General features: G+C 38.8%; 1 protein-coding gene across 2 annotated transcripts in view; it reads left to right on the top strand.

Annotated features, from left to right (window-relative positions):
• lrp1bb (low density lipoprotein receptor-related protein 1Bb) overlaps positions 1–16246 on the top strand; it is a 428510-nt gene that overhangs the window by 233947 nt on the left and 178317 nt on the right. For both annotated transcript variants that reach the window (XM_020055063.3, XM_020055064.3), the window contains 5 exons: positions 1806–2006; positions 5445–5690; positions 9321–9518; positions 10610–10814; positions 16032–16196. In XM_020055063.3, coding sequence (XP_019910622.3) covers positions 1806–2006; positions 5445–5690; positions 9321–9518; positions 10610–10814; positions 16032–16196 — 1015 coding nt within the window. The remainder of the gene's footprint in view (positions 1–1805; positions 2007–5444; positions 5691–9320; positions 9519–10609; positions 10815–16031; positions 16197–16246) is intronic.

The following is a 16246-nucleotide window of genomic DNA, read 5'->3' as shown; positions in this document are numbered from 1 at the left end:
CCTACCCCATAGCCCATTCATATGAAGAATACGGGAGATTGTTGTCACGTGTAGCACACAGCCAGTACTTCCCAGAAAATTCCTGCATTTCCTTTAATGTTGCTGTAGGCCTTGGAATCCTCCCTGACCAGTTTTCTTCTTGTCTTTTCATCAATTTTGGAGGGACGTCCAGTTCTTGGTAATGCCTCTGTTGTGCCATATTTTCTCCACTTGATGATGACGTTCTTCACTGTATTCCATGGTATATCTTATGCTTTGGAAATTATTTTGTACCCTTCTCCTGACTGATATCTTTCAACAATGAGATCCCTCTGATACTTGAGAAGCTGTCTGTAGACCATGGTTTTTGCTCTTGGATGAAACTAAGAAAATGTCAGGAAAATCCTACTAGAACAGCTGAACTTTTTTTGTGATTAATCAGAGTCACTTTAAATGATGGCAGGTGTGTAATGACTTCTATTTGACGTGTTTGAATGTGATTGGTTAATTCTGAACACAGCCACATCTCCAGTTATAAGGTGTGCACACTTATGCAACCAGTTTATTGTAAGGTTTTTATTTTTCATTTTTCCCCCTCGAAAATATCAGTTTTTTCAATTGACTTTTTCACATTATAGATCACATTAAGAGTGGAAAAAGTTCTGACATGATTTATCTTTGTCTCATTCTTTTACATTACAAAAAACCTGGCATTTTAACAGGGGTGTGTAGACTTTTTATATCCACTGTATGTACTTATTTATATATATAATCTTTTTTACTATCGTCGGGTAGGGTTCATTCTTTGACCAAAAAAAAAGCTAAACTTGGAGAAAAGTTAGAATGATGCACTCGACCAACATCAAATAGAAGAGATAAAAACATTAATATTGTACTGGTATAAACTTTTGCATCCCTAACTCTCTATCTAGTACAATTCGTCATGGAAACTGCATATATTTCGTAATATCATCTCTTTCCTCCTGCAAAGTGCAACAGCGATGAATAAAATTTTCTTGGGATGTAGCTTTGATCGCAGGCCTCTAAATTGGGATGCTCTGTAATCCAGGCTTCACACAGTCACAGGCCTGGCTGCATTAACAATGATAAATTCTGGCATATCTGTTTGCGGCTGCTTCTATCCCCTGCAGTGATTCCACCTGCTCTAGCTGCCTATTTGTAATTCACATGGCGAGCAAGGGGAATTTGAGATTACCCTTGGTAGCAGGTATCAGTAAGCTGTATTGATCTAGCTGTGGGTTTTCACATGAAGTGAAGCATTTAACTCAACACTGTTGCTATGCTATTCTGTTGATGGACTCACGGCAGGAAGAATATATATTTTTGACATCTCAAAATATTCCAACATCGCTTGTCTTTTATGTAATGTAATAAATTGGTATCTAAACCTGTAATACAATTTACTGTGCACATCCACACACTTTGTATTACTGCAACATTACTTTCTGTTGAACAGCGTAAGATATGGATAATTCTATGCCTTGAATTGTTTTGAGGCTGGTTCTAAGAATAATTTTTTGGTTATTATATCGTTGGTGGAGGGTTTATTCACCAGATTTTAATTGTATTGGAAATAATGTTTTTTTGGTTCTATATTGATTGTGTATCATTCAAACTGTAATTTCACAATTGTGTGTGTTTCTGTGTGTTTACGTGTCGGTCTGTTTGTTATTTATGTGTATTATGTGTCTGTCTTTTTCTTTGGGTCTTTGTGTGTGCGTGTGCGGGTGTGTGCATATGTGTGTGTCTGTGTGTTGTGGGGGGGGGGCTGTCTGGTGGTTGTATATATCCATGTACACTTTTAGGAAAATGCATCACAAAAAGCTGGGTGTGTGATGGAGACATCGACTGTGAGGATCGTTCTGATGAGGAGTCGTGTGAGGCAGCTATCTGTAAGCCTCCTAAATACCCCTGTGCCAATGACACCTCCACCTGCCTGCCCCCAGAGAAGATCTGCAATGGCAGGTCAGACTGTGCCGATCAGTCTGATGAAGGGCCTTTCTGCGGTAGGTAGTTCCACCTGTAATGTTAGTGATTCACGTAGCTTCGGACTGTAAATAGAGATAAGTCTGCGAAAAATCATTCCAAGTGTTTAAGTGGAAGAGATGTGTTTTAGAGATGACTTTCAACAGTATGAGACTTTCTTTTTTCACAGAACCACCCAGCATGTGGAGTGTGTTTACTGTGATTTTCCTTTTCCCCATCTCATATAACACACAACGATCACAGAGTGAGATGTTTTAGAGTCAACATTGCCTATCCCTATGGAGGTGGTAGAGTCAATATTGCTTCTCCCTACGGAGTAGATTATATATATTAACTCCCATAGAGATTACTTGAGAGCAGCACAATGTCGAATGACGCGCCAACATACTGTCGATTCATAGACCATTGGGACCGAACCAGACTACCAGTCACTACCAACACAGATATCTTTATCCAAGGCCCATTGGAGGGGAAAGATATGAATCGGATGTGAATAGTGTACATCTAATCCATTTGGCTGAAGAACATTTGTGTTGATTTTACAGCAATGATTGCATGACTCATGTGAAGGACCATTGTTTGATGCCATGGCTCAGAGTGTATGGGTGTTCAGTTTGTGTCCTTCCCAAAAAGGGCTTTTTGAAACCAGGTTACATCTGTATTTAATTTCATGTTTATATTATTATTAAAATATAAATATCACAATGTTTTATTATCTTATAATAAATTATACTTTGGAAAGCTTTTTTGGAAAGCTTTTTCATATAAGACATATAAGACAATTTTATTTGAATTTGGATTTGAAAAATGGTACAGTGCCTTTGGAAAGTATTCAGACCCTTTAACCTTTTCCCCATTTTGTTGTTTGTATACTTAATGTCCGGTAACCTTGACGACCTCGACATTTCAGCCAATGCTACAGGCGTTTACTTAATCCTCATTAATATGAATAACACTTCAAAGTCACACATAAACAATTGCATTTGGCAACTGTCTAAAAACAGCAACAGCAGTGAATCCTCATTCTTTGTGTTATTAGTGGTCAGTTGACCACTGTCTTATTAGTGGTCAGCTATGAAAAAATATGTAAAAATATGCTAAACTAGTTTTTTTATATTTAATTTCTGCCATTTCGGGAGGTAGTTAGATGGAGAGAGCAACAGCTCTGCCAATTTGGTTCAATCTGACTAATAATGGCTAAACCTGATGGAAATTTGTAAAACTGTCAGGAAAGGACTCGTCGCTATAACATCTTTTGCATGCTTGCCATGGCTCGCTACAAATATAATTCATTTCTGCCTGCCTCCTGGGTTTTTTGGGAAGCTGAATAAAAATACATTGCCATAGGCTCTATGCCAGACGTGACAATGCCAATGTCTGTAAAATGGATCTCACTTTGCTTCAGGATACACAAGATCATTTGCATTGGGAGGTGAACCCAATGAGCAAAATGTTGTTTGGTGAGCAACACCACTCTACATATATGTGTACATAAGAATTCAAACCCTTTGCCAGCGATCACAGTTTCAAGTCTCCCTGGGTATGCCTCTATCAGTTTTGCACATGTGTGTTTGGGCAGTTTCTCACATTCTTCCTTTAGGATCCTCGCAAGCTCTGTCAGACTGGATGGTGAGTGTCATTGAACTGCCATATTCAGGTTTCTCCAAAAGATGTTTAACAGAGTTCAATTTCGGGCTTTGGCTGGGCCTATTAAGGCCACTCTAGCGTTGTCTTGGTTGTTTACTTTGGGTCGTTGTCATGCTGAAAGACGAATCATCGTCACCAGTCTAAGGTCCATTGTGCTTTGGATCAGGTTTTGTATTTTGTTTCATTCATCCTTCCCTTTCAAACCTTCCCTTTCAATCCCGATGAGTCATCCAGTCCCTGCTGCGGAGAAGCATTCACATTGCATGATGCTCCCACCCCCATGTTTCCCTGTATGACTGAGTAGTATTTTATTTTTCCAGAACGTACTGCTTGGCATTCAGGCCTAATAGTTTGACACGTCAGACAAGGGAGTAATTAAAGCAGCATGTCATATGCCTTTTACTCAAGAATGGCCTAATTTAAACAGGTGTGTGCCTTTCTAAATTGTATCCAATTAATTGCCATACTGTAGATGGACTTCACTCAAGTTCTGAAGACTTCTCAGTGTTGATTATATAACACAGAATGCATCTGAGATGTATTTGTAGTGTTATGAAAAATAGTCCTTATTTATATTAAACACTTTGGTTTTTCATTTTCAGTAAATTGGCACACATTTCTAAAAATATTGTTTCATCAGTATGGGGTATTGTGTAGATTGATGGCAAATATGATACATTTATAAATGAATCATATAACATAGAAAATGTGGATAAACTGAAGGAGTCTGGATACTTTCCGAAAGCACTGTATATGGGACAGAACCTTTGAGAGAAGCCCCACTGGGCTTGCAGCTTTATAGCCAATTTGGTTTTACTGGGAGACCATGAGTGGCCTGACTGATTTGAGCCAACTCAGCAGGAGTCATTCCTTCAGCTGTAACCTATGGGAGCACAGCAATCATCTGCCCTCCTCTACCCTCCACACACACACAGCTAGAAGACCTCTGGCTAGGGGACCTCTGCAGAGAAAATTCTATCCTTTCATGTCTGTGCCAAGAAGATCATCTTAATCATGGCAAGCTAGGAGACTTTAGACCAGAAGTGTCATTTTTCACTAAAATACCTTTTCATATTCTTGACCTGTCTGGCTCCTTACAATAATCAGGTGCATAGCTGCTTCAGAGAAAATGATTCCATTACTTACTGGGGAGAGTTTTAGAAACAGACTATACAAAGAAAGAAACATGAATTATTTTTTTTCTTTTCTCTCTCCGTATAATTTTGTGAAAGGAATAGTATGCAACTTAAAGGCGTATTTTTCTGTTGAAAGACCTTGGCAGTAGTAAGCCGTCATCCCTCTGGTCATATATGAAGAGTGGAGCCTCTTTCACATGTAATATTTCATCTTTGTCTTCTACAGTGTATGGAGCAGAATTCTTACATCAGCATGCTTGAATAGCGAAGTCTGGCTCTGAGCAAAAAAAGTGCCACTGTATTTCTTGTACCAGCTATTTCTCAAAACAATCTCTTTTTAATTGTTAAATTTAATGTTATTTGCATTTACATAATCTTTCTTGAGGTTGAAATGCAAAACATGTCCCAACATATTGTATATTGGATTATTCTTTTCCTAACCTTAGGTTGGACACAGTGGAAAACAGTCTCTCTCTTTGACCGTTAACTTTTGATGCACTTTCTAAACCTACTCATCCTCACTGATGAAAACCCTTAGCTCCCTGACTTTAGCCTCCTATCTGATCCTCTAGTAGGCTATTACGGCCCTTAGTCCATGTTATCATTCTCTCTGCTCTCATGTCAGTGTTGGAATCTTACTTTCTGCGTTCCCTCTCTCTCTCTCTCTCTCATCAGATTTGTGTTTGGCGGCCAAGGGAGGCTGTAGCCATCAGTGCACGGTGGTACCGGGTGCGGGGGTGCTCTGCTCCTGCCCACCAGGGCTTCACCTGGACTCTAACAACAGGACGTGTGAGGCTGTGGACTACTGCAGCAGACACCTTAAGTGCACCCAGGTGTGTGAGCAGTACAAGACCACTGTGAAGTGTTCCTGCTACCCAGGGTGGAGGCTGGGCCCTGACGGAGACAGCTGCCACAGCACAGGTGAAGTAATTGAGTGTAGGCGTGGTGTTTGGACGCGGTATGCTGTGTGTCTGTGTGCGTATGTGTCATGATTGTCTGACCGCGTATGGCTGAATTCTTTTGACTGTTTATTGTGTCGGCAGTAAAAGCAATTGTGTGAGATGAGCCTGCCATTATTTTGCTGGTTTTCGATGTGATTGGAGTTTCGTCTGGCTGATTTGCTGCCCTTTAAAAACACATCACTGATTTTATTCTCGTATGATGTGTTTGATAAGGTCTTGTGCATTCATTATTTTTCTGCATATTCCGACCTCCATCACTCAATCCTGTGTAGGCTATTCCTTCTCCCAAACTCTCTTAAGACAATTTCATGTATTCAGCTTCATTAAGCACGATCACTCTACCTTAAGAGTACAGTTTGATAGGTTCAATGAGCTTAGACAAGGGCCTAAATGTAAGGTGACAGCAGTGATTTAGCCTGTGACATTCCAACACCTACAGAAGGCCTGCTCCTACTATACACTTTGGAAAGATTCAATAGCAGGAATTCCCAAAGTCTAGTTTATTTTGTTTTAGGATATAAAAATAAATAAGTCATGAGTTTGGTTGTTAGGGGCTGCTGCAAAGTGCTTGATCCACATTGCTGACGCCAAACCATTTTAATCCGGTTTGGCAAGGACACCGATATATAGTGGTCCCTGTTCACTGTGCTTAACGCTATATTGGTCAACTATAATGGAACAATGAATAAAAAAAAAAAGCAATTACATGCATAAACAATGCTAATAATAACAGTAATAACATTAAAACTCCAATTAAATATTTTAGAAATGAGCAGGCCTTGTGTGGGTGGTAAGTACTTGAAATGAAAACAGTGATATTAACAATATTTGCTCTTGTTAGAATTTCACAGGCTAAATCACTGCAGTCAACTTATTTTAGACCTGTCTCTAAGCTCAATGAACCTATTAAACTGTATTCTTAAGGTAGAGGCATTGTGTTTTATGAAGCAGAATGCATTAACTTGAATTAAAAGAGGTTGGGGAATGAATAGCATACACAATATGTTGGAGTAATAATGTTGGAATATGCAGAAAGAGAAAAAAATGCATCATGCACCAGAACATCAAGCCAGCTAGATAGTGGCAGCCTAATTTCATACAGCCATACCCTGTCTGAAAACCATGATAGATCGGTTGTGCGCTCTGCATGTCAATGATTAAGAGAGAAACTGTATCTTGTTATGACAACATTATCTTTTCAAGATACACAGCTATCCAGTCGGCACCATTGACTCAATGATTGGGACATGTCCCCAAATATGTATCTCACCAGCAAATTTAGATTATTATCACACTGCTTGCTCAACAAAGAAATACACAGTACCAGTCAAACATTTGGACACATTTCCTCATTCTAGACTGATGACAGCTTTGCACACCCATGGAATTCTCTCAACCAGCTACATGAGGTAGTCACTTGGAATGCTTTTCCAACAGTTTTGATGCTGAGCACATGTTGGCGGATTTTCCTTCACTTTGCAGCCCAACTCATCCCAAACCATCTCAATTGACTTAAGGTCACTGCCAGGACACCGGATGTAGCAGCATCCCTTTCCTTGGTCAAATAACTCATACACAGGCTGGAGGTGTGATCTGGGTCATTGTCCTGTTGAAAAAAATAATTATTATGGTCCCACTAAATGCAAACCAGATGACATATTGCTGCAGAATTATGTTGTTGCGATGCTGGCTGTGTGCACCTTGAATTCTAAATAAATCACAGACAGTGTCACCAGTAAAGCACCCCCACACCATCACACCTTCTCCTCGATGCTTCACGTTGGGAACCACACATGCAGAGATGATCCCTTCAGACCGAATAACTTATTTCCACCACTTTAATGTCCATTTCTCGTTTTTCTTATCTGTTTTTATTGGTGTGTTTCAGTAGTGAACCCCTCTTCCCTTCCATTCATAGTCCATGCACCAGTCACTTTATATCATGCACATCTGCCACTTATATCATGCACACCTGTCACTTTTACATTGCACTACAGTTGTATAGTTGTATAGTTATTATTATTGATATGTGTTTTTGTATAGTGTTATTACTGATTGATTATGTTATCTTATTTTATTTTATTATAATTACTGTTACTTTTTAACTTTTAACTGCACTGTCGGGAGTAGGAAAACCAAGCATTTCATTGTCGTAACTTGTTATTGCAAATGACAAATAAACCTTTTGAACTGTGAACTTTAGTGGTTTCGTTGCAACAACTGCCTTCACGCAGTCTTCTCTGAACAGTTGATGTTGAGATGTGTCTGTTACTTGAACTCTGTGAAGCATTTATCTGCAATCTGATTTCTGTGGCTGGTAACTGTAAGAGAAGTTCTTCAAATGTAACGCGTTGACTCACTTTCATGTCTTAAAATAATAACCGACTATCGTTTCGCTTTGATTTGCGCTGTTCTTGCCATAATATGGACTACTACAGTACAGACATTATGATGGTCTTCTGTAAACCAATCCAACCTTGTCACAACACAACTGATTGGTTCAAACGCATTAAGAAGGAAAGAAATTCCACAAATGTACTTGTAACAAGGCACACCTGTTCATTGAAATGCATTCCAGGTGACTGCAGTACCTCGTGAAGCTAGATGAGAGAATACCAGGAGTGTGCAAAACTGTCATGGCAAATGGTGGCAACTTTTCAGAATATACAATATTAAATATATATGGATTTAAGATATTAAATGTATTTTGACTTCTTTGGTTACATCATATGTGTTATTTCATAGTTTTGATACTTTCACTATTATTCTACAATGTGAGAAATAGTAAACATGAGGAAATACCCTTGATTGATTAGGTGTGTCCAAAATGTTGACTGGTGTACTGTAACTGCAGATGCTTCCTGGCTAACAAGAGTGGCCTGGCAAGGCAGTCTTGATATTCCAACCATAAACCAGGATTGTAACCTGAATTGCAGTGTCTTGGAATGCTGAGCTTTTCAAAATCCCATTATTGAAAGTTATCGCCTCTGTTTATTTCGTCGGAGATTGATGTCAGTTGCAGTGCTTAATGTCTGTTTAAATAAGGAATTAATTGGATGTTTACTAAAGAAAAACATAAATGTGCGAGTTATTGAAAACTGTGAAACAACATTTCATTTTGATAAACGTGCTATTGAGTCTGTGGTGATGTTTTATGCATACAGCCATAGCTTCAGCTTTTGTACAGAGATGTTCCAGTACAACTGAGTAACAAACAATTAGGGACATGTAAACATACCGAGTAAGTAATGTTGGTATTCTCTACATCATTCTTTGTCATTGTTCTGTGAATTAAGGATAATATGTGTCTCTGCAGGGAGGGTAGGTTTTTGTTCCGTGCGTAACACAGGCTTTGCCTCAAAGTACCCTTGTATGTGGAATTCTCTGGAGATAAGGTGTGTGTCTGTGTGTGCATGTCCGTGAGCGTGTGTGTGCGTGTACTCATGTGTTCCTCAGTCTGTCTTACACTAATGGCACCTGTTCAAATAGCTTACCTGGCTTCTGTCGCTCCTGTCAGTATTGTTGTGGCATCCATTGCTTCTATTTTAACTTGTCCCTTTTCCTTTCCTCGGTTTCTTCTTTCTGCCAGATCCCTTTGAGGCGTTTGTCATCTTCTCTATAAGGCACGAGATAAGACGGATAGACCTTCACAAGCGGGACTACAGCCTGCTGGTGCCAGGGCTACGGAACACCATTGCGCTTGACTTCCACTTCAATCGCAGCCTGCTCTACTGGACAGATGTGGTGGAGGATAAGATCTACAGAGGACGCCTTTCAGATTCTGGAGGTACGTAGGTCCCATACATTCGATCTGGGCTACATGTTAGGCCCAAATGGTGAGCTCGATATTCCATTTCGACAACTGATGTGCCAAGGTCTAATAAGCTAGGTCCTTTGAGGCTGTGGTGTTTTTTGACTTTCCTTACTATGCCAAACATAAAATGCTAAAACTATTAGCTGTAGAGCATAAACATGGCTTCCGTCTAGCCCAATTGTTCAATAAAAATTATGTTGTGTGTTTTTTTATCTATAAAGTTTTATTTCTAGTTCTCTGATACTGTGAAATGATACTGTTTTTCCGTTGAATAGCTGTTTCAAGTTTCAAAGTCTATTCGCCATGTACTCACAGAATAGCTGTTAAAAAGTACAGTGAAAGGCTCACTTGCAAACTCTTTCCCAAGAGTGTTATAATGCAAGTAATAATAATGGAATGCGACCATTATTAAAGGAATGTGACAATATACAGCTCAGTGTCACGCACTACTCCTTTAAAAGAGAATTTAAGGGAGCTTTATACAGATGTGAAAACGTGACTGATTGGAGAAAATAATGCTGAGTATAACAATGGGTAGACTATAGGCCCCTCAATAGCCTTTTCCACTGCTATAGTACATCTCTGAAGACTGATGAAGTAGAACTACTCCATGGATTGGTGTTTTGTGCTGCTCTATGTACCGTGCCTCTATTGCAATGGGACACTTTCTCTCTTTCTCATGAGGCCATAGAATGTGTCCCGCTGTTGCACCTATTTCTCCCTTTTGTGATCCTTCCACAAAAGGCTCTAGCAGCCGAGAATAATTGTGAACAGCTGGATTATAGACATACTGGGGGAACCTTTTATGTTTAATAGAACACTGGAGAAAACAATCTTCTTTTATGTCAATAGGTTCTCATTCAAGTTTCTCTAGCAAGGGTTTTTGCCCCAGAAAATAGCATTTTGTTGGCCGTCCAACAAAAAAATCTTCTCAACAGGGGAAATGATTAGGTTTAGTTGTGTCCATCCCTTCTACAGTCTACCAGTCTAGGTTGTTGTTCCATCACCTTGTATAAAGGCCCGCGGGGCGGTGATCATGACCCTGTGGTTGATGTTCCCTTTAGGTGTGACAGGGATCGAGGTGGTGGTGCAGCATGGTCTGGCCACTCCAGAGGGGTTGGCGGTGGACTGGATAGCCGGGAACTTGTACTGGATCGACAGTAACCTGGACCAGATCGAGGTGGCCAGGCTGAATGGAGAGATGAGGACCACGCTGATAGCTGGGGGGATGGAGCATCCACGAGCCATGGCCCTAGACCCAGGACAAGGGTGGGTGCTAACTCTGATCAGTGCTAGGTTCAAATAATGTTGTGTTTCTTTCAAATGCTTTGATTGTTTCTTTGTGCCAGATAAATATGGTTTACATTTTTGGCATTATTGAGATGCTTATGTTGTTCCAGAGAAGCTCAGTCAAGGACAGCTTTAAAAAAATATAATATAAAATAATATTTGAATCCATGTCTGTTTTGCTATGCATACTCATTCCTCAGTCAATCAGGATTCATATCATAAAAAGAAAAAACAGCAACCCTCATATTCTTCTCCTATCCTCTTCTACTATCAATGATAAACATATTGAATAATTTATAATAGGATTGTGGCCTGTACTATAATGACACATGACATGCACTTTACTACACTTCATTTATCTCTTTTAAAGTATTGCTTCAATTAATCTGTGAACAATATAACAGGGACTACTGTCAATGTGACATACAATTTACAAATAGTAAAAAAAAAAGAAATTGGGATGCCGTTAGTGTGTTGAGTGTTGCTTAGTTTTATTTATCGAAAGTAATTGATTACATATTTCACCTGACACTTATTGTTTTTATTTCCTTTTAAAAGATCATCCAGACTTTCTGTAGAATCTGTCTGATATTCTGTACCACACTGCACTTTTTAAGGGGGATGACTGCATTTTAGAGAACACATTAGGATTAATCAATAATTGTGGTGCCTTCAAGTACATTCTTCTCCCTAGCAATAATTCTAATGCAATTACTTGAATCCACTTCAAAGGGTGGGCCATTGATATAAGGGGCTATTGATCTGTTCAATGATATTTCTTCCTAACACTGTTTCATTGTTGTCAATGCCTAATTTAAGCATTTCCTTCTCACTTGCAGTTTGTGTGGGCAAAAGCAGGATGTTTTCCTTGTTTAAGGGATTAGATGTGACTCTGTTGATGGTCAGATGAATCACATTGTTCATTTACAGACGTCAGTGTGTCACAGTAGGTCAAAATGGCAGATGGCATCCAGTTCCACCCATGTCACAGATGCTGGGAAACACTGGGCCATTTGGTGAAGTTCTAGAACCCACACAGATGGCTGCCAATTTGTTTGTTAATGGTTCCCTCTTACAGCTATGCACACTGTATGTAGTAATTTTGTTTTACACTGGCAATGAAAAAAGGCTCTGTTTATGAAATGCATAATGCTGTTTTGTAGTATTTAGTCTTGGTAGACATTCTAACAAAAAATAAGGATAAAAACATTGTTGCCAATATTTCAAGATGTTCTCCAGAGGTTTTATAATTCAAGCCAGTATTTTTAAGTGGTGCTAATGAGCAACAAAGTTTTCTGTGTACTGTCATCCAATTGTGATTATGTGACCTGCCAAAAAAAGAAGACATTTTTAGTTACTTTTTCTATAAGTCAATTCACGACTGGAGACAAAATAGAATGTTTTTGGAAAGGTTCTTTATTTGGGTATTTTGGTTGAATATCCAAATCTTTCTTGCCCCTTAAGGTTGAATTGCTAATGATATTACTGAATTAGCAGGTTCTTGCAAATGTGCTCCATCCTCATCTTAAGGGTCAGTTTTATCCCTTCTATATGTGCTGGGTGGTAACGCCTCAATGTATAATATAACAGCAGGTGACAAAGGGCCTATGTTTCTGAGTTATAGTCCCAAGTAAGCAAGTTTCTTAGCAAAATTAATAGTTATATTATCTCCAGCAACCTATACTGAAATTGGCAGCGTAGTCTATACTAACATTTGCTTGGCCCCTGCAATGAATAACATGCGCATTAGAAGTTCTTCTAATTATTATTGTTACTAAACTATTACAATTAAATACTAAAAATGTAATGTTAATTAAAACTGCCTGCTATATATGCTTTAAACTAAACAACATTGAGCATAACCCTCAAAATGTAGTGGAATTTGTTTCTCGACTGATTCAACAATAAAATTCAACATAAAGGTCTGAAACTTATGACATTTATTGACAAAACAGCTAAATAGATCAATACTGTGGAAGCTTATTAAACTTTCAAAAAATTGTGACGTTCTGTAAAATGTAAAGAAAAACAGAATGCCATGATGTGCAAATCACGCTGCTGCCTTTCTTTGGGCCCAAGCTCATTTAAGATGGACTGAAGCCAAGTGGAAAACTGTGCCGCTGCCTTCTTTGGGCCAGAGCTAATTTTAGATGGACTGAGGCAAAGTGCGAAACTGTCCTGTGGTCTGACAAATCATCTGGCTTGTTATCAGTGCAAAAGCCAGTATCCATGATGGTATGGGGGTGCATTAGTCTACATGGCATTTGTGACTTGCACATCTGTGAAAGCACCATTAATGCTGAACAATATATAGAAGTTTTGGTGCAACATATGATGCCATCCAGACTTATTTTTTAAGGAAAGTCTCGCTTATTTTTGCAAGACAATATCAAAACACATTCTGCACATATTACAACAACATGGCTCCGTATTAAAATAGTCTGGGTGCTTAACTGGCTTGCCTGTAGTCCAGATCTGTCACCCATTGAAAACATTTGGCGCATTATGAAACAAAATACATAGGAGACCCCGAACTGTTGAGCAGCATCGTATTCAAAATGTGTATGTATTTTTCAAAAAAAACTAAAACATTTCTCAGTTTCAACATATGTTGACTTTGTACTTTTTGGCGTACCGCGTAAGCGGAGCTGGCCAAGAAGAGTGAATGTCTCTTACTGACTGAGTGACTGACTGATTGACTGACTGACTGACTGACTGAGTACGCCTTGTTAAATAGTGTAGTGGTTAGAGACGCAAACATGTGAACTGTAGGTCCTGAGTTCGAATCTCCTCCCAGTGAAGTACGCATTATGAATTATTCCATATAGAGGAAACTTTGCTGCCTAAAACCTCCAGTGACTACATTATAGTAAGCCTGAAATAAGACAGTTTACGGTTATTTTTCTTGTGGATTTTCGAAGTATGGATTCGAAGTATGGATTTTCGGAGCATGGAAACGTTCATCTTCAGTCTCGCTAGCAATTCAATTCTTATTATTCTTCCTAAGAAGTTAGTAGATACCGGTAAGCATATTACTGGACAATAAGCTGTTCAAACGGCCAATGGCAAAAGCTAACTGTTCATAGATGCCATTTTGTGGTGGAAGTAAACTTAATAAGAAACGTTTAACACAATGCTCAATATTGTTTAGCGACTAGTGAAATGCGTCATGCTTTGGCATTGTGGTTAAAGACTGTACCTTTCACGTGGAAGACTCAAGTTAAAATCTATTGTGAACTTCGCCATTTATTTATTTTATTTCCACGATTCTCTCGTCGTTTCACTTGATGAAAAAGTTAATTATCGTCGCCTTTATTGATAGTTATTGTATCAATGTCATTCACGAATGAAAGAAAAAAGTTCTTATGCAATGAAATTAAATAGCTTTGGCAGACTTGCTAGCAATTGCTCAATTACTTAGACTAGTCCAGTAAGTTAGTAGATACTTATACAGCCTATTACTGGCTAATAAGCTGTTCAAAATCTAACAGTTCATAGACACTATTTGTGGTGGAGGTAAACTTTGTAAGAAACATCAGTTTAACTGTATTAATATAATTCACAAATGGCCAATTAGCTGTTAAAATGGCCAGTGGCAAAAGAGGATTTGTTCAGGATAGACACGAGGATGACACCCCTCGAACTTAGAGCTCTGTGTTGTATTGGTTAGCGACACAGCCTTTCATGTGGGCGATCCTGTTTCGAATCTCAAGAAGGTAATACTTTCTGTTGTGGGCCAGCTGAACTAGGCTTGCCTGGTTTTTTGTTTCAAGTAAATAGAGAGAAATTATTTGCACATCATTGCATTCTGTATTTATTTGCATTTTACGCAGCGCCACAACTTTTTTGGAAACTGAGTTGTACTTATAGGTCCAACCTATAGGTCCTGCAACCTATAGGTCCCGCGTTTGAATCTCGTCACATTCAAAGCAAATTATGCATTAGGCTTTGTTCCGGATAGATAAAAACATTGCTGTCTACAACCTTCAGTAGCTGCGTTATAGTAAGCCTCAAATAAAACTGCTCACAGTTATGTTGAGACTATTTCTGGTGGATATTTGAAGTATGGATCTGTGCATGCTTTTTGGGTTGATTGCTTCAACCTTCAGTAGCTACGTTATAGTAAGCCTAAAATGAAACTGTTCACGGTTATATTGCGACTATTTCTGGTGGATTTTCGTTTGGGGTAATATAGGCTAGATAAAAAAGCCCTTGGCCAGTAAAAGAGTAGGGGTTTCCATGATTTTCTCGTCTTTTCATTTTACGAAAAAGTCTCTTATCGTCACATTTGGATAGTTTTTGTATCAATGTCATTCACGAATGAAAGAAAAACAAAAAAAATTGCACCATTAAATAGCCTTGGCTGTGTTAATTTCAAGTAGTAAGTTAAACATTTTATGGAGTAGTTTGAATTTTTTCTGCAAAATATAGTTTCAAAAGTATTGTCACCCCAATAAATATTTTGTGAAATATCCCCTGGAGTGGATAATAGAGTCTCTTCTGTGAAGTCTGACCAGGTGAGTGCATAGTTTTGAGGGATCTTGGACTACTCCTCCATGAAGCACATTTCAAGATCCTTGATAGTCTTCATTTTTGAGATATGGACTGCCCTTTTCAGTTCCCCAAAGCATCGCTGATCTACTACTATATTTTATGTATGCAAAGCATGTTATTCCTTGAAAGCCTTCCAATGAGCTTATTGACATGGAAGTGGTGTCTAACATTTGATTTGGAGACTTGATAACCACTAAATTCCACTAGACTGCCGTTCTGAAACGTCTTTGGATTCTTCTTTGCCTCCCTTACTATCGTGCAAGGGGGCAATATGCACATGCATACTGTTGCCATATTTGCTGTTCCAGACTTCTGAAGCAGGAATAAGTGAAAGGCATCGATACAGGTCCTGGGGACTGAAACCAATTAAAAAGAACACAATTACATAACAGACACTACTTTCTTTGTTTGTCTTTTTAATGTTCTTTAGGGGCATCTAGTCTAGTGGATCCGGCATGATCAGAAATCTGAAAGAAATTCAGATTCTAGACAGTCCGGAATCGCAGCCACTCCGTTAATAAATGTATTGGGATTTCCAATTACTATTTATGGTCTAGTTTGAATAATTGTATTTTATACACTTTTTTTTGTATGATGTATAAAGGGTGTTAAACCTTCACCTAATTGATTTAATGTTTTTAGAATCGTGTTCTGGACAGACTGGGATGCTACCTTCCCTCGTATCGAGGCAGCTTCAATGAGCGGAGGAGGACGACACATAGTTTTCAAGGACATGGAAATAGGAGCCTGGCCCAACGGACTAACTTTGGATCATCTTGAAAAGAGAATAATCTGGACTGATGCACGGTAGGTCCCTCGGACAATACAATGTCTTTGTTTATAACTTTAAGAAGTCA

This window comes from Esox lucius, chromosome 16 (genome assembly GCF_011004845.1).
Source record: "Esox lucius isolate fEsoLuc1 chromosome 16, fEsoLuc1.pri, whole genome shotgun sequence".
Lineage (NCBI taxonomy): Eukaryota > Metazoa > Chordata > Actinopteri > Esociformes > Esocidae > Esox > Esox lucius.
This window is presented reverse-complemented; position numbering and strand designations above follow the sequence as displayed.